This window comes from Azolla caroliniana, unplaced genomic scaffold, assembly GCF_043228905.1.
Source record: "Azolla caroliniana isolate FFs.n. ecotype wild unplaced genomic scaffold, voAzoCaro1.0.p SCAF_15, whole genome shotgun sequence".
NCBI classification, from domain to species: domain Eukaryota; kingdom Viridiplantae; phylum Streptophyta; class Polypodiopsida; order Salviniales; family Salviniaceae; genus Azolla; species Azolla caroliniana.
Genome location: NW_028230450.1, coordinates 12566156 through 12590060, shown reverse-complemented (window position 1 = coordinate 12590060; position 23905 = coordinate 12566156). Strand labels below are relative to the sequence as shown.

Genomic DNA, 23905 nt, shown 5'->3' with positions numbered 1-23905 from the left:
GTCCCACCCCTCTCTCTCTCTCTCTCTAACTGTTTGACACACACACACACTCTCTCTCTCTCTCTCTCTCTCTCTCATGTGCGGCTTGGATGGCATGAGCTGTAGCAACACACAGAGACAGAGACACATACATACACATACAGAGATAGAGAGAGAGAGAGACACACACACACACACAGATAGAGAGAGAGAGAGAGAGAGAGAGAGAGAGAAGAGAGCAACAAGCCCCTCCCCTGTTTGCTGCCTGCATCTACCCTTCACCTTCCCTGCCCCTCCTTCCTTCCTTCCTTCCCTCTCTTCCTACACGCACAAAATCCATTCCACTAAACCCTAAATTTGCCCTAACCCTAACCCTAATTCTCACCTCTACCCCCCCCCCCCCCCCCCTTTTCTTCCCATAACCCACTTAACCCCCTCTGCCTCTCTTTCTTTCTTTTAGTTTCTTATCTCTCATTTTGCACAATCATTAGAAGAAGAAGAAGAAGAAGAAGAAGAAGTCGTCATCAATGGCTCCCCATTCCCCTCCCCACTCCTCCTCCTTCTCCTCCCCCCCATCTTACAGTCTGGAGGGTGTTATCGGCGAGATGCTTTCTCTACAGAAGGCGTTGCCGCCTCGTCCTTCCTTCCCAGAGCTCGACATCGCCATCTCCGCCATAGCCAAAGCAGATGAAGCCCTCTCCGCACAGAAAGAAGAGATCTTGCGGAGGAAGTCAAGCCGGGAAGACGTGCCTCCCGTCGCCTTTGCTGTGTTGCAGGAGATGAGGCTGGAAGTGGCGGAGAGCAGGGCCAAAGAGAGGAAAGCCATGTTCGAGGCGGTGGTGGAGTTAGAGAAACGGCACAGGAGGTATGACGACTGGATTCAATTAGTTCATTCTTCTCTTTCAAATATAGAAGAGAAAGATGAACAAGAAGAAGAACAAGAAGAAAATGAAGAAGAGGGGATGATTGAGAAGGTCAAATTAGGGGACGTTCATGAGGGTAGGAGGGATAGCGCAAGATCGGTTCTTGATGCTGCATGGGATTTGCCGCATTCAGATCATCAGAGATCGGCCCTGATATCTACATCTTCGTCTTCGTCTTCATCTTCATCATCATCATCATCATCTTCTTCTTCTTCTTCTTCTTCAGTGGGTCCTATCGCCCATAGCGTTACCTCTATAGGATCAGCGATTGTGCCACCCGAGCATGCGAATTCCTCGGCTTCCCAGCCTCTTGGACGTAGTGAATCCTTCTCTAGGGTAGCAACATCACTTTCTTGGGCACAAACCAAGAAGAAGCCGGAATCAGGTATGTATGCAATGTTGATGAGGGTTATGTGTGTGTGTGTGTGTATATATATATATGTATGCTTTCCTTTCTTTTGGTGAACATATATTTGGTTGGGTAAGGCCTTTTTTGTTTTGACCTGTCTGTCGAGATCTGACATGGATTCTTTGCCTTTCCTCATCAGAGGAGAAGCACCCGAGAAGCCCGGCATTGCCCAAGCCGAAAGAGGTGATCAAGAAAAGCAAACCTTTGCTCTCCAGTGTGTTGGACTCGGCATCCACGGAAAAGCAAACGAGCATCGACCTCCGGTCCCGAGGCATCGAATTGGTTCCAGAATCAATTGGTCGGATGTTTTGGCTCACCGAGCTTAATCTTTCGGGTAATTCACTAACTGTATTACCCGAAGCCATCGGAGATCTAGTGAATCTTGTGTGCTTAGACGTGTCAACGAATCGGTTAACGAGCCTTCCGGAATCCATCGGTCAACTGACATGCTTGAAAGTGCTCTCCCTTGATAATAACAAGATAGCAGAGTTCCCATGGACGATCGGTCAATGTAAGGCTTTGTCGGAGCTCAGAGCTTCGTTTAACTTGCTCAAAGCTTTGCCAGAGGCTACAGGAAAGCTTGGAGAGCTTTGTATTTTGGATGTACATTGGAATAAGTTGAATAGCTTACCATCCACTCTAGGCTCTAATATGGGGAGATTGACAGAGCTCGATGCTTCTTTCAATGAAATAAGGTATATCCCTGAGGGTCTATGCAACGTGTCCACGCTGGAGAAGCTCAATTTGGCATCTAATTTCAATGAATTGCAAGAACTGCCACTATCTATCGGGAATTTACGAAAGCTTAAGGTCTTGAATCTGAGTTGCAACCAACTTAAGGTTTTACCGGATTCGTTTGCTTTTCTAACGAATCTAGAGCAGCTCGACTTGGGTGAGAACAATTGGCGGTTTCCCCCAATACATATCGTCAATCAAGGGAAAGAGGTAATGCTCCAAAAGAAAACCTGACATGTAGATCAAATCCTCCACGCAAAGGTTTTAGATAAAACTGGTCATATCACGTACAAAGAAAGAAGTCTAATCTAGGAAAAAGGAAATTTGGACAAATAAACAGCAAATTTTTAATACAAAATTTTGAAAAGACGAACCGATTCACTGTGCTTAGATCAAATCATTGATTAGTTTTAAAGTTTTTCATTTTATATGCCAATGGTAAAACATCAAAAGACGAACCAATTCACTGTGCTTAGATCAAATCATTGATTAGTTTTAAAGTTTTTCATTTTATATGCCAATGGTAAAACATCATGTCACAAAGAGGCCATTTTCGCGTTGGGTGCTATCTTTTTGTCTATTTTCTTTACAACATGAATGATGCATGATGTGTGTTTTCTCACTACTTATCATTGGGCACAAACTTTGTGTAGGCTGTTCTAAAGTTCATGGTCGACTCTGTTGCCGAGAAGGAGAAAGGAAAACAAGTTGTACATAAGGAGAAGAAGAAGAAGAACACAAAATTCTGGTTCTTTTTATGTGGGAATACTTCGGCATCTCATGAAAAGCATATGTTGATGTAGCTGTGAACCGTGTTTGCTTATTAATCCTAATTTAAAATTGGCTTTGCATCAATTTGTTATTTATTTGGCAGGAGCTTGCAAAACAAATATCGGTTTTCCGGGTTGTCCGTGAGAGATTTAAATGCTGTTGTTCTGTAAGAGATATTCTTTTCCAGTTGATTTTTGGTATTTCTTATCAATTAATGGAACCGATTCATGTGTTTGCATAGACGGTTCTCTTATATATATATGTGTGCTTGTCTCAAGAGAAGGAAAGAAAGAAAGACTATGAATAGCCAAGGTTCACTAGCTTTTTATATAGGTGTTTCTCTGACATACACATATTTTTACATTTCTGAAGAGAAAAAAGAAGACTACATACAGCAAGCAGAGGTTCATTTGGCATGACACCTCAGCCATGTACGAATATGCATGAGGTAAAGCGGCAATAGTGACTACATGTTCAATATCATTAGAAACAGTCTTCATACGAATTGTTCGGTAACAGCTCAACATAAAGATCAGCGGAATGACTATTTGGACAAAGAAAGCATTATTAAATTCTGTTAGATGCTCTAACAAATATGCACCTACTTCTTGGAAAATGTAATCTTCGTTATTGATAGTGCAATATAGTGTCCTAATGGACATTGCATGATGGTATTGCCAATCCTTCAGTAACAATAAATTTTTTGCTTATTGGGTTAAGATGAATTGAATCACCAAATTCATATATTCAATTTTATTGAGTGTCTTAATTTAGTGTCCTAGGCTCCTAGCTCAACAGTTCAGACTATTTGTAGTGCATGTAGGAGCTTCTTATTGCAAGAATAAAAAATACCTAAGCTTATGTTCTTGTGTAGTGTGAGCAATACTACTAATCACTCTTGGGGAAAGCTGATTCCACAATGTATACCACTTTCCAAAGTGTTTATAGCAAATATGTCTCTTTGGATGCTAAGGTTTATATGAAAGATTAAACTTTGAAGATTCTACCTTTCTGTTTGGGTGCTAAGGTTTAAACAAAATATTAAAGTTTGGAGATTCTGCCCTTAACCCAATCGTTCATTCAATGTAATGAGTCTTTACTAGAGATAGGAGAATGTGAAAAAACAATACATGCAATGAGAAGCATCAATATATGTAATTGACGACTTATGACATGGAACCAAGTCTTTGATAGGTCAAGGTCACATCAAATTACTAGCTTAACCCTATCAGTATCCTTTTCATTTGATGCATTTTTGTGTAGGAGAGTCATATTGAGGTCATTTAGGATGAGAAAAGGATATTATCATCCTCAATAGAGAGCTAAAGTTGTATGTTATGGAAATAGTTTTACCTTTTAAGACTTCATTACTAATGTTTGTTTACATAAAATCATAATATTATAGTATTAAGAGACACAAGGGTAGTTGATGAAGAATTATGATGAAGGCTTGATTCAACATGGCTAAAACTAGTCTAGATAACATAATTGATTCTATTGTCTTGTTGGAAACCAATGTCTTCATTGTAATTGTAATGCATTATACAATATATTTCAAATGGATACCACCCCAAAGTTAAAATTTGACCTATTATGGGGTGAGAGTTAAACTATGACCTAGTATGGGGAGAGTTGAGTCACTCTTGATGTTCAAGGATTTTACAAAATAAACATTGCAATTGAGTTTGCACGTTGTGATTGAGAGCAAAATGTGTTTAAGGATTGGATCAAGTTGATAATGCATGATCAAAGGTGCAACATTGTAACAAAGTTATATGAAGCAAGGCGGGGATGATTGACACAAAGTTGGGCTCTAGAATGTATCCAAGATTAAGATTTTGGTGCAACATATGTGATATATTTTAGAAATGTGAATTGCAACATCTTTCCCGACCTACGGGAAATTGGTGTTTTAAGAAAGCCAGTTTTACAGAGGAATATATTGATGCATCTTGAAGCAATTGCAATGCAATGGGGAAATATATGTTGGCTATCATGGCAGGCTGCAATTGGCCGATACGAGCATCGGGAGGAGGGGATGACTTTGGTGATAAAAGCACAAGAGGTTCTTTTCTCCTCCAGCGACAATGTCCACTATTTTCCTCTTAATGACCAATCTCAAGAGGTGTTGGAATTGGTCAACCCAATAACCCTTTGGATTCTATGGAAACAACGATGTAGGCGAGTCTTCTCCAACCAAACCACCCATCCAACAAGGTTACTGCAAGAGATATGGAGTGAAATTGTAGCCACTCTGAAGAGCCAATATGCTGGCCTTAAAGGTGGCTCCGAGGGAGTTGAAAGACAATGCATAGCCTTCATTCAACAATGGTCGTCCTCTCCCTTTCTTGAGTCAGTGGGCTTCCACATTAGATGGAACTATCGCGTCCCTTTAGGGATTTGTATATAATCGCCTCATTTGTAAAATTTTATAACTAATGGAAGGAGTTTTTTTTTGGAAAAATAAAAATAAAAAAAATAAAAAAAATAAAAAATAAAAAATCCACATTTCATAGATTCAGATATGGACAAGCATACAAGGCAAGGAAGCCAATATTGTTCTTTGTTTCATTGATCAACGTGTTCATGATCTAATGATTCTAGCCAATATATAACAATAGGATTAACAATATTTATCCATCATGTGGATAACTTAGTAATAATACTATGGAGATGTCTACATATCAAAACATGAGCTCTACTAATGTTTGATGAAAGTTGGGGATTTGCTACAAATGAAAATTCCCTTCAGGATGTATTCCTTAACTCAAAATTTCCCTTGATGATGATTGATCTAATACTTGGTTTTCATTTTAGGTGGACATATTTCTTTAACATCATGTAGGTTTGGCCAACAATCAATCTCTAAGCTGTATATTTCCTTCAAATAAATTGATGAACAATTGTGGTAGGCTATTCCCCTTACAATCAATAAACGGGTTTCACAATGTACAAAATTAAACTTCAACTTGTTGTTTATGGAAACGTTTTTCATATTGATTAAAATTTGACAAGTTGGGAACCTAGTCTCAATCATAAGCGACTTTATCGACACGCAACCCCAAGTAATAAAGGAATTCAATTACGTTGATAATAATATGTTTATAAACATAATCGGTTAAGGCTCCATATAAAAGGTGATATTAATTATTCTTTAACATACATAAGAGAAATATCTCATTTTCGAATATGTTGGTTTCCAAAGTTCTTAATAGTAAACTTGAAAATTCAGTACATACTAACAAAGCAAATGTCGCTTCAACACGTGCACAAGCAAATAAATAAATAACAAGGATACCAATCATGCAGCTTATGTTGAAACCTCCCCACTTATTGAATGTTTGCGTTTTTAACATATATCATGTCAATGACTTGAAGATAAAATGTGTGTACAATCTAAGATGACATTGAATTATTAGTATCGTGATGTGTGTCCAAGATAGAGATGTATTTAATGAAGCAAAGACAAACGATGGGAGCATGTTTGAATGAGATTTAGGGACAAGAGAACTTTTTTTCCCCAAAAGTTAGAAGTATCTATCTATAATTTAAAACACGCTTGAAGGGAAAATAATGAGAAGGTTTTTCATCTAATAGTTTTAAATAATTAGAAGTGTAAAATACATTAGAACTCAAGGTTTTCTATGAACACCTTTTTAAATAAGCTATTTGCAACAAGATTTAATGTCCCACCAAACATATTTTGTCAAACATATCCTGTGTATATGTAGCATTATAACAACAATTTCTCATGATATTATTTTAGCGCTTGGGGATCAACAATTAGATCGTATGCCTACATGGCCTTGAGTTTTGTGTAGAACCATCTAATTCAAGGTCTGTATCCAAGTCCCCATCCAAACAGAAAATGAAACAAACCCTTATAAAACCACATATTTATATTTTGCATCTTTTAAAATACTATGAATGTCCTAGTTTGCATTGTATGTGATTTTGGTGATGGAATCATGAGAACATTATGGAAGACGACTCTTTGTTAGACGAAGCAAACACTGTTTTACAACATTGACATTGACATTTTTCCCACAATACAAAAAGTGAAAATGATAGTATCCTTTTATAAGGGTATAATTCACATGATATAAAGGAATAAAGGTACTCCAAGGCTATGCACATATACTAGACCCTATTAATAGTTACAAATTTTTGGTGTTCTACATTACCAATACTTTTCGTTATGTCATCCATATGTATCACAATAGCATTAACTTTTACAAAACATCTCTATTTGGCACGACATTACCTTAGCACTGATGCATGCCCATGTTGCCATTAATAGTCAAGATGTTTTAGGTTAGGATACCATAATCTAGGCACCACATATTCTTTGAGTTACCCAACAAATTATAAAGTTGTAGTAATTGGCCATCTTGTGAATAGAGGAATAATTCTAGTTTTTTAGTAATGTTAGGATCTACGGAGTGAAGTTTGAAAGTTTGATTCTATGTCTTGCATAAAGTTGTTTCTTAAGTTTTGTATGAGCATATACAATGGTTACACCCAAATTTCCATATGGAGGATGCTCAATAGTCTCTACAAGAATTTTGGCTATTCCATGTTGTCGTGGTCGTTGATGTTAGTCATTGCATGACCAAGGGTCTAATTGAGCATATGGTACTTACATATGTTGTGTTGGTGGTAGCCAACATTCAAGTAGACAGTGCAATGAACAATGTTCCGAAATTGCTCATTCTCTACATTATGGAGTCCTTGTTGTAGCCTAGTCGTGTTTAGGGTATGGTCGATATAGCTAACTTGGTACATATTGAGAACAAGAATGACTGTCACAAAAGGAGATGTCGAGAAATTGATGATAGTACAAGAATAATTTGTAGTTTCTCTTGAAGGGCTGAGAGGAATATGTTCTTTAGGTCGTCATTGTGAGGATGACACCGTAGCTTAGAAGAGATAGTTGTTTCCTGAATGGGGAGATGTGGCATAAATTTGTTTGCTCCTTGTTGAAGATCTGGAAGTGGATCAACAAATAGTGGCGATACTATTTGTTCTAGCCTAATCAAGTTCAGGGTATGGTTGATCTAGCTGATTTGGTACATATTGAGAACAAGAATGATTGTCACAAAAGGTGATGTCGAGAAATTGACGATAATAAGAATAATTTGTAGTTGCTCTTGAAAGGCTGAGAGGAATATGTTATTTAGGTCATCATTGTGAGGATGACACCATAGCTTAGAAGAGATAGTTGTTTCTTGAATGGGGAGATGTAGAAGAAATTTCTGTGCCCCTTGTTGAAGATCTGGAAGTGAATCAACAAATAGTGCCCATACTTTGTCATCAAGGAAAAGATTGAACTCCACAATTTGGGAACACATAAATGCCCTTGAGGCTTTGTTGTAATAAACTAATTAGTAGATTAATTAAAACGTGAAGTAAAAAGAAAGAAAAAGGAAAAGCAAAATATAGGCATGAAAAGGACCACCCCAATCAATAGGATGCCTTTTCATTCACTATAACCACCAGAACGTTGAGTTATTCTATGTATGAGTGGTTGGTTGTATGAGACTTATCAATTCACATATTCTCTCTCTCTCTCTCTCTCTCTCTCTCTCTCTCTCTCTCTCACCAACACTATTTGGTCTATGCATTGATGAATTGGAAGAAATGGTTACCAAGTTTGTAAAAGAAGAATGTGTTGAAGAAGTCGCCATTGGGAATGTTGTGATTATACTTTTGCTATATGCGGATTGTTGAGCGGCAAGCTCAACCGGATCCGGATCGGCATCTAGAAGGATGAGCCGGATCGGTAAGCCGGTGAGCTGGGGAGCTGGCTAGCCGGATCAAGTAGTAATCGGAAGCCTAGTAGCAGCCTAGACTACTAGGTAGTTAATGTCTCGTAGTTAGTGTTAGACGCTCGTGTGAGTATTGAAGTACACCGTACTTCTGTCAGTCCTCTTAGGACTTGTATAAATAATGCTGTTGAGCACGTTGTAGGTACAGAGAATTTTACAGAGTTGTTGATAATAGATTTAAGTTGTTCTGCTCTTTCTCTGTCTCTCCTCCGTACCTTCTGTGTGTTAATCTATCTCTTTCTTTGTTGCTATCCGGCTAAGCTTGTTGTCCAACGCTTCCGCACCTTTGTTTTTTACATGGTATCAGAGCGAGAGGGTTGAGAACCTCTGCAGCCGACACAACATCTGAAGACAAACCCTAAGACCCGGTAAGAACAGAAAGAGAAGTGATGGATAGAGGAATGGCTAGCTCGCTCTCGGTGGAGAAGCTTGACAAATCCAACTACGCATCTTGGTCATACAAGATGCATCAGTACCTGTTTGGGCATGGTTACTGGAGCTATGTCGATGAAGCTAACGACACAACACTTGATGCAGCAGATGAGGACTTCCCAATGTGGGAACAAGCGGCAAGCAGAGTGATGTAATGTTTTGCGTCTAGTGTCGGAGACCAGCTGCTGAGCCATGCCCGAGATGCCAAGACGCCAAAAGAAGCTTGGGGAAACCTGAAGAAGGTTTTCGCGGCAAGCACTATGGCCCGGAAGCTGCAACTCCGACAGGAGTTGAGCAATGTTCGACAGAAGGACATGTCGGTAGCCGATTACACGACCCGAATCAAAGAGATCTGTGACTCACTTGCCTCTATCAACGTCACTATAGAGGAAGATGAGATGGTGCAGATTTGTCTTGGAGGCCTAACATCTAAGTTCAGAGCGTTCCGAATGACAGTATGTACAAGGGAGAATACGCCGTCATTTTTTGACTTATAGTCGATGCTCCTTGTAGAGGAGAACCACGCTGGTGCGTCAACAAGTGCACCCACCGATAGCCGAATGCTATACACGGAGGCGGATTGGCCCCATGGGCGTGGTGGACGAGGTGGGTCGGCTCGCAATGGTAGAGGCCGACAAGAGCAGGACCGGAGGCACAGAGAACGTGTCGATAGCAGTTCCGGCCCCTCCACAAGCAGGGGGAGTCAAGGCGGCACCGGAGGCTGGCAAGCAAAGGTTGACATGGAATGCTGGTATTGTGGTAAAAAGGGCCACAGAGAAAGCGAGTGCTGGAAGAAGTGCGCCGATTCGGACATATCCGGATCCGGCAAGGCCGACCAAGAGAACCAGTAATACTCGCACTACGCAGAAGGATTGGGAGGATCCAAAACCGGAAAAGCCGGTAAAGGGCCAGCCTTGGTGATGAAACACGAGGCTAACTCAATGAAGAAGACCACTTCCAAATCGGAGGAAGTGTGGTACGTTGATTCTGGTGCGTCGAATCACATGACAAGCCACAAGGAGTGGTTCTCTTTCTTGGAGAAACCGGAACAACCGGGAGTCGTCGAAACCGGAGATGACACTCACCCAATCGTGCATGTGGGAGAAGTCCCTTTAATCCAAATCGGAAAAAGGGGGAAGTTGATGAACGTATTACACGTTCCGACTATCACGAAGAACCTGCTGTCAGTCAGTCAGATCATTGACCAGGGGATGCAAGTGCGGTTTACGCACCTTGGGTGCTTCATTGAGGAAGAGGGCCAGATTATTGCGCAAGGGCGTAGAGATGGGAGGATGTTCATCCTCGACACCAATGACGTCGGCACCGCTTTGTTCGCCAAAGGACAGAAGATTGAATTGGATATTGATCTTTGGCACAAGCAGATCGACCACGTCAATTACCAGAGGCTTCAAGACCTGCAAACGAAACAAGTTGTTTTCGGTTTGCCGAAGTTCAGTGGCCTGAAGGTCCAAATATGTGAGGCCTGCCAACTCAGGAAGCAACACCGGCTTCCATTCCATCGAACGAAACCGTAGCCGTAACAAGCTTGACCTTATTCATTCAGATGTATGGGGACTGGCACAAAACGTTAGTCTTGGCGGGAGTCGATACTTCGTCTCCTTCATTGATGACTACAACTGACACACATGGATCTACCTCATTGAGTAGAACAACGAAGTCTTTGAGTGTTTCCGGAACCTGCAAAGCCTGGTTGAACGGGAAACGGAGAGGAAGATCAAGTGCCTGCGGTCGGATGGCGGAAAAGAATATTTTTCCGGCCAATTCAACAGTTATCTGCAACAAAAAGGAATTCGGAGAGAGTTCAGCTGCAGATACACACCGGAGCAAAATGGTGTGGCCGAGAGGAAGAACCGGTCGATTATCAACGCGGCAAGGGCGATGCTGGAGGAGAAGAGCATGCCCAAATTCTACTGGGCTGAGGCGGTCCGTATGATTTTCTATATCCAAAACCGGATCGGTGACAAGGTGTCCGTGCATGAGCTGTATTTCGGGCGCAAGCCGAATTTGAGACACCTTCGGATATTTGGTAGCATTGCATATGTGCATGTGCCGGATGAGAAGCGGAGGAAGTTGGATGCAAAGTCGGAGAAACGCATCCTAGTCGGTTACTCGCATGATCAAAAGGGGTATAAGTGTTATAATACCGAACGAAGTAGGCCTGAGTTAGCCCGGATGTTGAGTTTGATGAGACGACATCATGGTATGCCTTACCGGCTCCGACTTCCGACCTTGACCCGATACCGGAGGATGAGGCTAGTGAGCCTGAATCGTTCCAATTAGAAGACGAAGGGTTTGAGACTCTAGATGTGAGTCTAGAATCCCTTCGGTTGAGAGGACTGAATGAGCGGTTGAGTCAGGATGACCAGTTGGATGAGGAACTGACGAGTAGTGGAGACCCTGCCGTGCTATCCCCGTGCAAGGAATGAGGAGATGGTTCACGCGCAAAGAGAAGGGGAAGAAGAAGATGTCGCAATACGAAACCGGTAACGTTGAGTTAGATCGGAGCGAAACCGACTTCGGAAAGGTTGAAGGCGGATCTTTGGGAACGAAGTCCGAACCGGCCAAGAAGGGCCTCAAACCGGGTAACGATAGGCTACGACGGTCTTCCCGCTAGAAGAATCCCGTGAAGCAGTACGGGTACAATGAGTACATGACACATCATTATGTGTACATGACCAAATTGGCGGAAGTGCATGAGCTAGAGAGCTACGCAGAAGCAACAAAGGACGCAAATTGACGTGCCACTATGGAGGAAGAAATGCGGGCACTTGATGCCAACGACACATGGAACCTAGTTGTCCCTCCCCGACACTGTAAACTGATCGGATGTAAATGGGTGTACAAGGTAAAGTACAATGCCGACGGTTCAATTAATCGGTACAAGGCCCAGTTAGTGGCGAAGGGATAAGCGTAGACCCACAGAATCGACTACGACGAGACCTTCGCTCCGGTAGCGAAGATGACGACGGTTCGTGTGGTGCTAGAGGTTGTTGCGGCAAGGGGGTGGCATCTTCACTAGATGGATGTGAAGAATGCATTTCTTCAAGGCGATCTTGAAGAAGAAGTCTTTATGACCCAAGCCCCCGGTTTCCAGTTGGAGATGAACAAGTTGGCTGTATGCCGGCTGAAGAAGTCACTTTATGGCCTGAAGCAAGCCCCCCGAGCTTGGAATGCGAAGATCACACATCGATTGCGTAAGATGGGTTTTGCGGCCTCCAAGTCCGACTCTTCGTTGTTCATTCGGCAAGTTCCGGACGGTCCGGTTTGCATCTTGCTGTATGTTGATGATCTAGTCATCACCGGACCCAAACTCGATGAAATCAGCCGAGTCAAGTGCCAGCTATCAGACGCATTTGAGATGAAGGACCTGGGGGACCTTCACTATTTCCTTGTGATCGAGGTGATCCGAACCCTCGACGGCATATTGCTCTCACAAAGACACTATGTGTTGAATATGCTGTACAAGTTCAGCATGATGGAATGCCGACCGATCTCCACACCCCGGGATTGGAACCAGAAGCTCCGTCCCGACTCCAGACCGGCCTGCGATGAGAAGCGGTTCTGACAAATCGTCGGAAGCCTTATATATTTGACAATAACCCGACCCGACATAAGTTATTCGGTCAGCGTGATCAACCAATATATGTAGAAGCCAACCATGGAGCACCTTCTGTGCGCACATCGAATTTTGCGATATGTGAGCGGCACGAAGGAACGGGGACTGTTATATCGGCATGGTATAACCGAAGAGCTAGTCAGCTACACCGATGCCGACTGGTCCACCTCCGGCTATATGTTTTCCCTTGGTAGCGCAGATGTTGCGTGGAGCAGCAAAAAGTAGCCAATAGTGGCCCTTTCGAGCACTGAGGCTGAATACCGGGGCGCGCTACTGTTGCCACCTGTGAAGCCATTTGGCTTTGACGACTGTTGCAAGACCTGCGGATCGAGGTGCCGACCCTGATCCTGATCTACTTTGACAACATAAGCAGCACACAGATCACCAAGAACCCCGTATTCCATGCTCGCACAAAGCACATAGAAGTGCACTACCACTTCGTGCGTGAGCGTGTCCTGAGCGGTGAAGTTGAACTTCGGTATGTTCATACGGATCGGCAAGTTGCCGACATCTTCACCAAACCACTCGGATCAGACAAGTTGCAACACTTCACCGAAATGCTTGGTGTTCAACATCTTGACGTGCCACACTTGAGGGGGAGAACGGGCAAAGACACCGGAACGGGCAAAGACAAAGAAGATGCCGATTGCACCGATGAGGGAAGAACCGACAAAGGGAGAGACAAGAAAAAGAAAGGAGCCGAGTTGACAAAGGAAGTTGACACATCCGAACAAGTCGGAACAAGCGGCAGCGGCGGCAGAGTCAAGAAGGACAGAGCCGACCGGAAGAAGAAGGCCAAGACTCGGACATGGTCCGGTGTGGTGAAGGGCCTGGAACCGGAAGACGAATTGGGAGCGACTATCAGGAATAATACTAAAACAGAGAGAGAATTAGTACTAGAGAAGGGAAGTACTATTAGTACTATGAGGACGGGATTGCGTAAGACCGCCGAGAGAGAGGAAAGAGAAGAGAAGAGAGAGAGAGAGAGAGAGAGAGAGAGAGAGAGAGAGATGATGATAACTGATGATATATTATAGGAAGAGTAAGTACAAGATGGCTAAGAGGCTTAAGACTGGCGTTGAACCAATTTGGTTCAGAATAATGCCTAGTGCCTTCTTTTATAGTGTTCTCAGGAGAAATCCTGAAGCTTCTAGAATGTTCTAGAGAAATCTGGAATATACATTAATTTCCTATAATAAAACTTAAATGAAAATAATATCCTACGTATTACAATAGATGGTATAATGGTCAAGAGCTCGACCCATATAACATAAGGTCCTGGGATCGAGTCTTGCCATATCATGACACTATCTCCCCCTTAAGACGACGAGTTGAACGAGTCGGCGTTGATTGCGGACCGGGTTTGTTCGGATACTTTCGCTGGAACTTAGCAAGAAGATCTTGAGCATTGGCGACATGCTCAATGGGTTCCCAAGTACGTTCAACGAGCCAATCGACCAAATAATAAAGTTTGTTGCGAACAAGTTTGGAATCGAGGACAGCAACAACTTCATACTCCGGGCCGACTTCCAACTCAAGCGGGGGCGGTGGTGGTGTAACACGATTGGGAATAGTGTTTGCTTTATAAGGTTCAAGAAGAGAGCTATGGAAAACCGGATGTATCTGAAGATGCGGAGGAAGATCAAGGCAGAACGTGACATCATTAACCTTACTAGTAATACGGAAAGGACCGAGTCGTCGATAATCCAACTTGTCTGTTGTCCGCCGGAATAGTAACCGACGGCCAAAAGCATGTAGGAATAAGAAACTATGTAAGCGTAACGTATGTAATGGTTCACGCGGGAAGCGTGAACGGCTAATTAGAACCTGCATATATAAAGGGCAGAAAACCTCTTAAGGATGTGTGTGTAATTTTTGGGAAATGTAAAAGAACGCTTGATAATAAAATACTATCTTCTTTGAGTTTCTGTGTGTAGCTGCGACTAATTCAGTGTCTGTTTCTTGGATATGTAAGCGTAGTAGTACGTAAGTGCAACCTGTGATAAGGAGTCGGTTGTAGCCATCTCCCCGTACACATGGAGGAATCACAGAGGTTCTCTCCTTACGCAGTACGCTTAAGCTCTGTTCGTTGTTCCACACCCACATTGGGGTCTAGGTCGAAGGACTGACCACGGACCGTGTTCCTAAGAGGCAACACTTTTGGCATGCTTGGTGATCTGTGTTTCCTCACAGACGAGCAACAACGAATGGATGTTTAGCCGCAGACGACCCAGAGAACCAACAAGACAAGACCGGCCAATAACAAGGTCCGTCACACGCCAGGCAGAAGAACGCGCCCGGCAAAAGCCGCGCAACGGCGACCTCAGTAATACCTGCCAGGAGTGCAAAGGGGATTCCTTGCTCCCCAAATACCTCGACGAGGCGAGGGGACCATGCTTACCGCAGCCACCCGGTGACCTTTTCCGATCCGCCGTAGCTCCCACGATGGCCTTTGCCTACCCTCGCTTTAACGGCGAAACCGACGCCGCAACTCATATTCACATGTTCTTGAACGTTTGGAATGCGAACCACATGGCGCAGAACCTTTCCGAGACGGTGGCACACCAGTCGAAAATGACGGAGTTCAGATTAACATTAGATGGGCGTGCGGCGTTCTGACATTCACAGATGGATTTACTAGCCATAACAACCTTCAATCAGCTGCAGTCCGCCTTCTTGCGTTTCTTCCACCGGAGGGTTCCACAACGCGAGATTCTCGGGCAGTTTTATACAATTAAGCAACTACCGACTGAGACGATAGCAGACTTCAGCTTACGGTTCCAAAATTTACGACCGAAACTGGATCGAAGCCCCGCGGAGGAGGAGGCTCGGGAGACATTTCTGGCAGCGTTACGCCGGCCCATCCGGGCAACGCTCAACAACAATAGCATGAAAGGGGAAACGAAGGATATGGTGATTGAATGAGCGTTACAACTCGAGTTGGATGATGAGGAGGAGAGGTTTTCGATGTCATCCTTACGACAAGCGTTACCTTAGGATGAGGAACGCCAATTTCGTCAGGCAATCCAGTGCACGATTTGCTTGAACTCAGGGCATTCCGCAGTGGAGTGCAATATGCGAATCCACTGCCCAATCTGCCACTCGAAGGTTCACACAATCGACCAATGCGAGTACAATATGTTAAACAGACACACAGCGGCATGGACACACAGTGGCAACCGCACCGGGCGGAACAAAGGAGGCAAGAGGACCAACCCTGGTATAAGGATCGCAACTTGCGGGAGGACAGGTACAACCGGAATCGCCGAAATCACAAAGAGTCCGAGGAGGACGACCCGGAGGACAAGGATTATCGTGGACATCCAAGTTACGCCAAAGGGGGTCGGCGATACGAACATCAACGCTCGACAAACAAACGGGGCGGCTTCAATGGCTATTGGGGTAAGCCTCGACAATATAGGGATCACCGGCATTACGACGAAAGAAAGCTCGGGGGATGAGCGGGACCAGGAACAACGACGGGACCAACAGCAGCCACCGCGTACGTCTTGACAAAAGAGGCCGGACCGCGAAGAGCAAGTAGCGCCCGGAGAACAGCACACTCCACCTGGGGCTGAGAAGGGAGAATCAAGCATCCATTATTTTATTTGTCAGCAACTTGGACATTATGCCACACAATGCCCAACATGCAAGGGAAAGGGGCCCGCCGTCAACACGATTACGACGGAGGTGCAACAAGTCAACACGCCAGCAAACAAAAACGACGGATTGGGCTGCGCAGGACGAGGTACAACGACAAGCCCAAGCCTAGGTGGAAAAAGCAAACGCGACCAATACGGAACGTATGAGGCAGGAGTCCGCGAACGCAATGAAGCGAACAGAGAACGAAAAACCGGGGCCAGACCCCATTTGGCAGGTGTTAGCGGGTTGTGAAATCACGTTAACTATGGAAAAACTGCTACAGCTAGTTCCACGTTTTCGCCAGACCATGGAAGCACAGGTGGCGGGCATGACCGGGGCCAGCGTTGCCACAAACCTAACTGATGTCAGCGAGGGACCACCAGTGGTGGAGCAGCACAACCCGGCCATTACAGTAATATTGCACGGACAGGAAGTTCCTGGATGTGTAATTGACGGCGGCTCAGGCGTCAATGTGATTAGCGCGAAAACTTGCGAATAGTTGGGCATTTCCGAATGGGAGGCGTGTCCATTCTGGCTTCGCATGGCAAATACCCGATCAGTGCGACCGTTGGAGCTAATTCACAAAATAGGCATCATCGTGGGCGGACACCGCTTCGGCATATCGGTGGTCGTCCTCGCTTTGGACGCCCCAGGAGCGTACCCAATGCTTCTAGGCAGACCATGGCTTCGGACAACAAATATCAAGCAGAGCTGGCAACACGAGTGTATCAGTTTCCAGCATGGACGCATCAAGGTTCGTGTATCGACGGAAGGCAACACGCCACAACCTAAGGGGATAACACCGTTGTATGCGAAGACATCAATATGCTGGCTGGGGTGGAGGATGCCGAATTGGAAGCGTACCTGGACGAACATCCTCGGATTATTTCGTTGTTTGAGATAGATGTCATCGCAACAGCGGCATAATATACTACGACCATTGTTCCGAGCGAAGAGCCGTACGAACCAAACCTAGAGTCCATATTGGAACTCAGCAGAGCACAAGCGGCCTTCGAAAGGGAAATGGAGATTTCACGATGAGTCACCGCTTCCGCTCTCGACGAAGTGAATGTGGGTACGGGATCGGAACCCCGGTTCCTCTCCATAGCAAAGGAATTGAGGCCGGACCAGAGAACCACAATGATCGCACTACTCACGGAATATAAAGATGTGTTCGCGTGGGCTCACGAGGACATGAAGGGGTTAGATCCCATGTTCTATCAACATAAGATCAATTTAGTAACGGACGTGAAACCTGTCCAGCAGCGTCGCTACCGCATGAACCCCAATTACGCGACCCACGTGAAAGAAGAAATTGACAAGCTGCTGAGGGCGGGGTTCATATGACCAGTGAAACAAGCGACATGGCTTAGCCCGATAGTGGTTGTCCCAAAGAAAAACAACAAAATACGGGTATGCGTGGATTACCGGAAATTAAACGCTGTAACCATTACAGACGCATTTCCCTTACCCTTCACCGATAGCGTGCTGGACGCCGTCGCAGGCCATGAGATGTACAATTTCTTAGATGGCGTCAGTGGTTATAACCAAGTACGCATGCACCCCGAGGACCAGGAGAAGACGACATTTGTCATGGACTGGGGAGTATATGTGGCGGTCGTCATGATGTTCGGGCTAAAGACAGCGCCGGCAACATTCCAACGAACGATTACGGAGATCGTTGGGGAATACATTCCGGCGTTCATGCAAGTCTTTTTAGACGATTTTGCGGTATATGGGCGAACAAAAGACCATTTCTCGCACTTACGTCTCTGCCTGGAACGTTGCTGCACCACACACTTAAGCTTGAATCCCGCGAAATGTGCCTTCGGCATGACCAACGGGACTCTCCTAGGCCACATCGTAAGCAAGGAAGGAATAGCGGTCGACCCAAACAAGATCTCCGCTATTACGCAAGCTAAAACTCCGACAAATGCCAAATCACTTAGCCGGTTTCTGGGCCAAATACGGTGGCATAGTCGGATGATACGGTATAAGGCGGACTTCGCCACGCCACTACACGTTGCCGTACATCGGACTCCTTTCCAATGGACTGCAATAGAGGATAAGGCCTATGAGGCACTTAAGATAATGCTGACACAGGCCCCCGTCGTACAACCTCCAGTTTGGGCGAAGCCATTCCACGTGTTCGTCGACGCCTCAGACATAGCAATAGGAAGCACGCTAATGCAACTCACCGAACCAAACTGGTACAGGCCAGTATACTACGCAAGTCGTAAATTGACAGCAGAAGAGCGTAACTATTCCACAACAGAGCGGGAGGCGCTAGGGATGATCTATAACATCAATAAATTCCGACATTATTTACTAGGATGGAAATTCTCGTTCCACGTGGATCATTCGGCATTATTGTATTTGGTGGAGAAACAAGCCCTGACAGGGAAATTGGCGCGGTGGATGCTGCTGCTCCAGGAATTCGAGTTCATACTTCAACACCGGCCAAGGACGCAACACGCAGTGGCAGATTTTTTGAGCAGACTTGAGAATGGAGAAACAGTACAGAAAGACGACAACGATTTTCCGGACGCCAACATCTAGCAAGTAGCGACATTTGTAGAAAAAACGGAATCCACCTTTCCGGATCGATGGCTTATGGAAATGACGTACTTTTTAACTACAGGACTACCACCACCACAATTACACACATACGAGAAGAAACGACTAGCCGTCCGAAGCCGTCACTTCTGCCTGGTCGAAGGGAATTTATATCACAAAGGGAGTGACGACATTTGGCGACGTGGAGTCCGTCAGGATGAAAAAGAAGCAGTTTTACGGGAGGCACACTACGGCACGGCCGACGGCCATTACGCGGGCAACGTGACAACCCGCAAAGTATGGCAGGAGGGCTTATGGTGGCCAACAACGCAGAAGGACGCATCCGAGTATTGTAGAAAGTGTGATTTGTGCCAGCGGATGGGTCAGCCCGCGGAGGACGCAAGGATGCCACACCAGCCCGTATTACCACTGGACCCCTTCCAAAAGTGGGGATTGGATTTTGTGGGGCCCTTCACACCAACAGCAGCCTGATTGAGCTCATCAGTGACCAGGGGAGCCACTTTCTCAATACGGTGGTTCGGGAACTAACACAACATTACGCAGTAGACCACAAGAAGAGCACGCAATACTACCCACAGGCGAATGGATTAGCGGAATCCACGAACAAAACTTTACAGACCATTTTGAAGAAAACTGTCAATGAAAATAGAACGGACTGGGATACCAAACTCCAGGGTGTGTTATGGGCATATAAAACTAGTTACAAAACAAGCATACAGTCAACACCGTTCCGGCTAGCGTTTGGACTAGAAGCTGTGATGCCGGTCGAATTTCGGGTATCTAGTTTGCGCATTCAGGTACAGAACCGATTATCAGAAGCCAAGTCAGAGGAGGAACGGCTCTACCAACTCCTCAAACTAGGGGAAAAACACGTCCACAACATGGCTGTGTTGGAAGAGGAACAGTGACGGCGTAAAGCGTTTGTCGATCGACATCGGAGCGCAAGGGAAAAGGAGTTCGCCGTGGGCCGAGCGGTGCTAGTGTTTCAAATGCACATGGGCCATATGCCAAGGAAGTTACATTTCCGCTGGACCGGCCCATACTGGATAATTGGAGCGGAACAGGGCATGTTCCAACTAGGAACGCTGGCTGGAGAAATAGTACGGCAAAAAGTGAATGGGTTTCGGCTGAAACCTTACCTGGGCCCTACGCCACCTAACCCTTTCACCGCCGAACGGGACGAAGCTAGAGAACCAGCAGCGTAAAAGGGACAGTCCCATTTGTACTATATTGTAAAAGTAGGGTGTAACTAACCGTTACGAAAAAAAAGAAAAAGAAAAAAGAAAAAAGAGAGAGAAGATAGCGACTATTAAAACGACTAAAGGCATGCACAAACTCTGAGTTCAAGAACACGCGGCACCACGATGGCTCACCGCCCAATGAACCCTAAGCTACAAAAAGAAGGAAACAGAAGATTTTCTGCACAAAGCAGAAACACATCGTCTAGCTATCAGCGCTCCCATCGCTCCTCCTCACCTTCTTCCCCATCATATCTCAGAGCTCCAACTCATCACTGCTACACGTCTCCTCTCCACGAACCTACTCTAGCGATGCCGATCTTCATCTCTACTGCCCTACGCCGATGGCTCGTGGAGAAGCGCCTGGATGGTTATATTCGGGTCGCAGAAGCACCTCTGCACCCGGACGCCATGGACATCGCTAGGCGGCTTAACATCGACACGGTCACTAACTCTTACATTCGGAAGAAGGTAGACCTATCCTCACTAGGCAAAACAAATTTCGAAATACCTCCTACAGAGGCGCTGCAACGGTATTTTGGCCCATATTCATCCTCCGCCAAGGCCTATAGAACAAAACAGATTCCGGATCCCTTCCTCCGTGAAGTTGCCAAGTTCCTACTGGAAGTCGGCTGCGTCCATGTCAACGCTTACGGGATGCCTAAACAGAAGGCGGGCATCATTATCGACAGCTTTGAAGGGCGTACAGTCGACTGGGGGGTCATCATAGGGCCGACATTAAGGGAAGGCTTGCATGCATACCAAGAAGGCAAAAAGCTCAGGCCAATCATCCAACAATACCTTACGGTACTGTTTCCACCCCGAGGCTTGCCAACACCACAACCCAGCGAACCCACGGCCCCGCCCCGCTCCGCGAAACGCAGGTTAGCGGAGTTAGCGGCCCTAGAGTGGGATGAGGAACCCCAACCGGCCCAACTAGGCCCAAGGACAACACCTCCTACCGACCAACCGGACACACGGGCGACGCAGGAGGAACAACCGAGACACCCCATGGAAGCAGCCCCAGAACTAGACACCGAAACACGACGGGAAATCCCTAGACCAAAACGGCGCAGATTGGACAGAAAAGATGGGCGGGGGTTGGTAAAAAACGCCCCCACGGATCCGGAGGCACCGACCGCAGGCGAAGGCCCCGCAACAGCAGAGCCGAATACCACCTTCGAAATCATCCGGGAGCCGCGACCGATTATTACGACTCAGTCCCAACAAGGGAAAGCCGTATTGACGCCGGAAAACGAGGTTTTGGCATATCCGGATATTCTGGATACGGCCCACGAATTCAGCGCCCTCTTGCAATTCGGTACCTCTTTCGAGCTCATGGAGTTCCTGACAACACAACAGGAGCATGCGGAACGTCAGATGATAGAGCGTGCCCTAACGCAAACAACGGAGAGCGACGATGAGGACCGGCTAGCTAGGGTCGACAGACAGAGGAACGCCGGGGTACGACGAGTAGGGATGGAGATACCACCCTTAAACACGGCCCTAGTCGAAGTCCATCGGGAACTGGCAAAGGTCAGCACGGGCGCCAAGGAGATGGCCATAAAAAATAAGAATGTCTGGAAGAAGGTGAAACTGACGGAAGCCGAACTACAAAAGGCCAACGCACACATCGCGGAGTTGGAAGCTCACACGACTACTGTGCAACACGAAACCCCGCCACCGAACCACGTTATCAACGCTCGCAAAGAAGAAATCGAGGCTTAGATCGCCATCGCCTCAAAAGAAAAATGGGCCGTGCAGCTAGCGGAATCCGAAATTGACCGTCTTCGAGCAGAACTACACCAATCCTCCGACAGAGAAAAGGAGATACGGGCTAACGGACGAAAGGTCGTAAAAACGCTTGAAGAGAAACTAGCTACGGAGGTAGCCCAACACATCCAGACACAAAAGGACAACGCCCAATTACGAGAGGACGCGAAGAAATCAAGGGCGGCAATAGCGGGACTTCGGGCCTTATTAGAAAAAAAGAAGGTATGGTTCGATGAGCAGTTGGTAGTCGAACAAGACAGAAGGCATCAACTCGAAGTCTGCCTAAACAATGAAATGGGAAAATTAGAAGAACAACATGAAAAGGAATCCGAGCTGTAGGCGGGCCTAAAGGCCACGTACGAGGAAGTGGCAACAGTTAAACAACAGGAAATCGTGAATCTCCAGAAGTCAATGGAAGACGCACGCAACCGCTGTCAGGCTATCACGGATAACGTGCGCGACCTTCTCCAGACCAACCGGGAAAGGTTCACAGCGCAATTGGAAACGGTGCTGGACAAAGGATGGATGGCATGGGCAACCCAAGCAGCGGAATTGCACTCGTATCGTGCGGACTGGGAGAACCGGCGGAAAGATGGTTGAGGGTTTTATAAGCTAAACGAGGAGAGCATTGCGACCGTACGGGAGGACCTAGTGCAAGACTATCGCACGTTAGCAGATCAACACTCCGAAGAACTCGCACAACTCCTTGATGATTTTGGTGAAAGTCAGGAGGAGCTATTTCACCAGATCACACAAACCGGCAACACGCACACGAACGAGGAACCCAGCGGGACACCAATTCCGGTCACAACCGAAGAAGAGGAACCTCAGGCCCGATCACCAGGGAGGACAACGGGGGAGAATAGCGGGGACGAACGAGCAGAGTTCCCCATAGGACCAGACAGCGAAAACATTAACCAACAAGAGGTCCAACCCACACCATCTTCAGAAAACGCGGAAAATAGTGCGGACCAGGCGGAATCCTCGCCCCACGCCCAGGGACACACAAAAACGACCAACACCGCGGAGGACGTAACAATAGAAGCTGAGCTGCAGCCGATGGCAAGCACGCTACCGGCGGAGCCCAGCCCACTAACTCAAGAAGAGCCCACCGACCACACGCACACGACGAAGGCGACTCCGGGAAAAACCAGGCCGACGAAGCAAAGGAGCCGCACCACGATGCACCTACAGGACCTACATCAACTCCGGACGAGGACACCACAATAGAGCCGAACATCCGGGCCATTTTGGAAGAAGATTAACGGGATGGGTTCGACGTGCAAAGGCACTGTCCCACAGGCGTGCCAGGTGTTGTCCGTTGGAATAGTAACCGACGGCCAAAAGCGTAGGAATAAGAAACTATATAAGCGTAACGTATGTAACGGTTCACGCGGGAAGCGTGAACGGCTAATTAGACCCTGCATATATAAAGGGCAGAAAACCTCTTAAGGAGGTGCGTGTAATTTTTGGGAAATGTAAAAGAACGTTTGATAATAAAATACTATCTTCTCTGAGTTTCTGTGTGTAGCTGCGACTAATTCACTGTTTGTGTCTTGGATACGTAAGCGTAGTAGTACGTAAGTGCAACCTGTGATAAGGAGTCGGTTGTAGCCGTCTCCCCGTACGCACAGAGGAATCACAGAGGTTCTCTCCCTACGCAGTACACTTAAGCTCTGTTCGTTGTTCCACACCCACCTTGGGGTCTAGGTCGAAGGACTGACCACGGACCGTGTTCCTAAGAGGCAACATTGTCGCACGGTCGAGTAGTCTTGATGTGACGACGTAAGAGCCATACTCGATCTCCGATGGCAAAAGAGGAGGGAAGACGATGATGATCCACATAAGTCTTCTGTGTGTGTTGAGCATGACGAAAATGAGTAGAGAGATCCATCTGGATCTTGCGTAGCCTCTACAAATGATCCTCGACATGAGGATTGGTAGGTAGCTCCAGGGTGTCG

At 46.0% G+C, this 23905-nt stretch overlaps 1 protein-coding gene across 1 annotated transcript; it reads left to right on the top strand.

Moving 5' to 3' along the window:
* Nucleotides 1-439: 439 nt before the first annotated feature.
* LOC147854646 (uncharacterized) lies at nt 440-2895 on the top strand. The gene is made up of 3 exons (XM_087331141.1): nt 440-1287; nt 1451-2256; nt 2700-2895. Exons 1-3 carry the CDS (start codon nt 507-509, stop codon nt 2847-2849), a joined length of 1737 nt encoding a protein of 578 aa, XP_087187267.1. The 5' UTR covers nt 440-506; the 3' UTR covers nt 2850-2895.
* The last annotated feature ends 21010 nt before the right edge of the window (nt 2896-23905 follow it).

What these genes read in the sequence shown, in the direction of transcription:
- LOC147854646 (XM_087331141.1), top strand. Translation starts at nt 507, where the DNA reads ATGGCTCCCCATTCCCCTCCCCACTCCTCCTCCTTCTCCTCCCCCCCA. An exon ending in CAAGAAGAAGCCGGAATCAG is followed by an intron (nt 1,288 to 1,450) that starts GTATGTATGCAA and finishes TTTCCTCATCAG; the next exon opens with AGGAGAAGCACCCGAGAAGC. An exon ending in TCGTCAATCAAGGGAAAGAG is followed by an intron (nt 2,257 to 2,699) that starts GTAATGCTCCAA and finishes AACTTTGTGTAG; the next exon opens with GCTGTTCTAAAGTTCATGGT.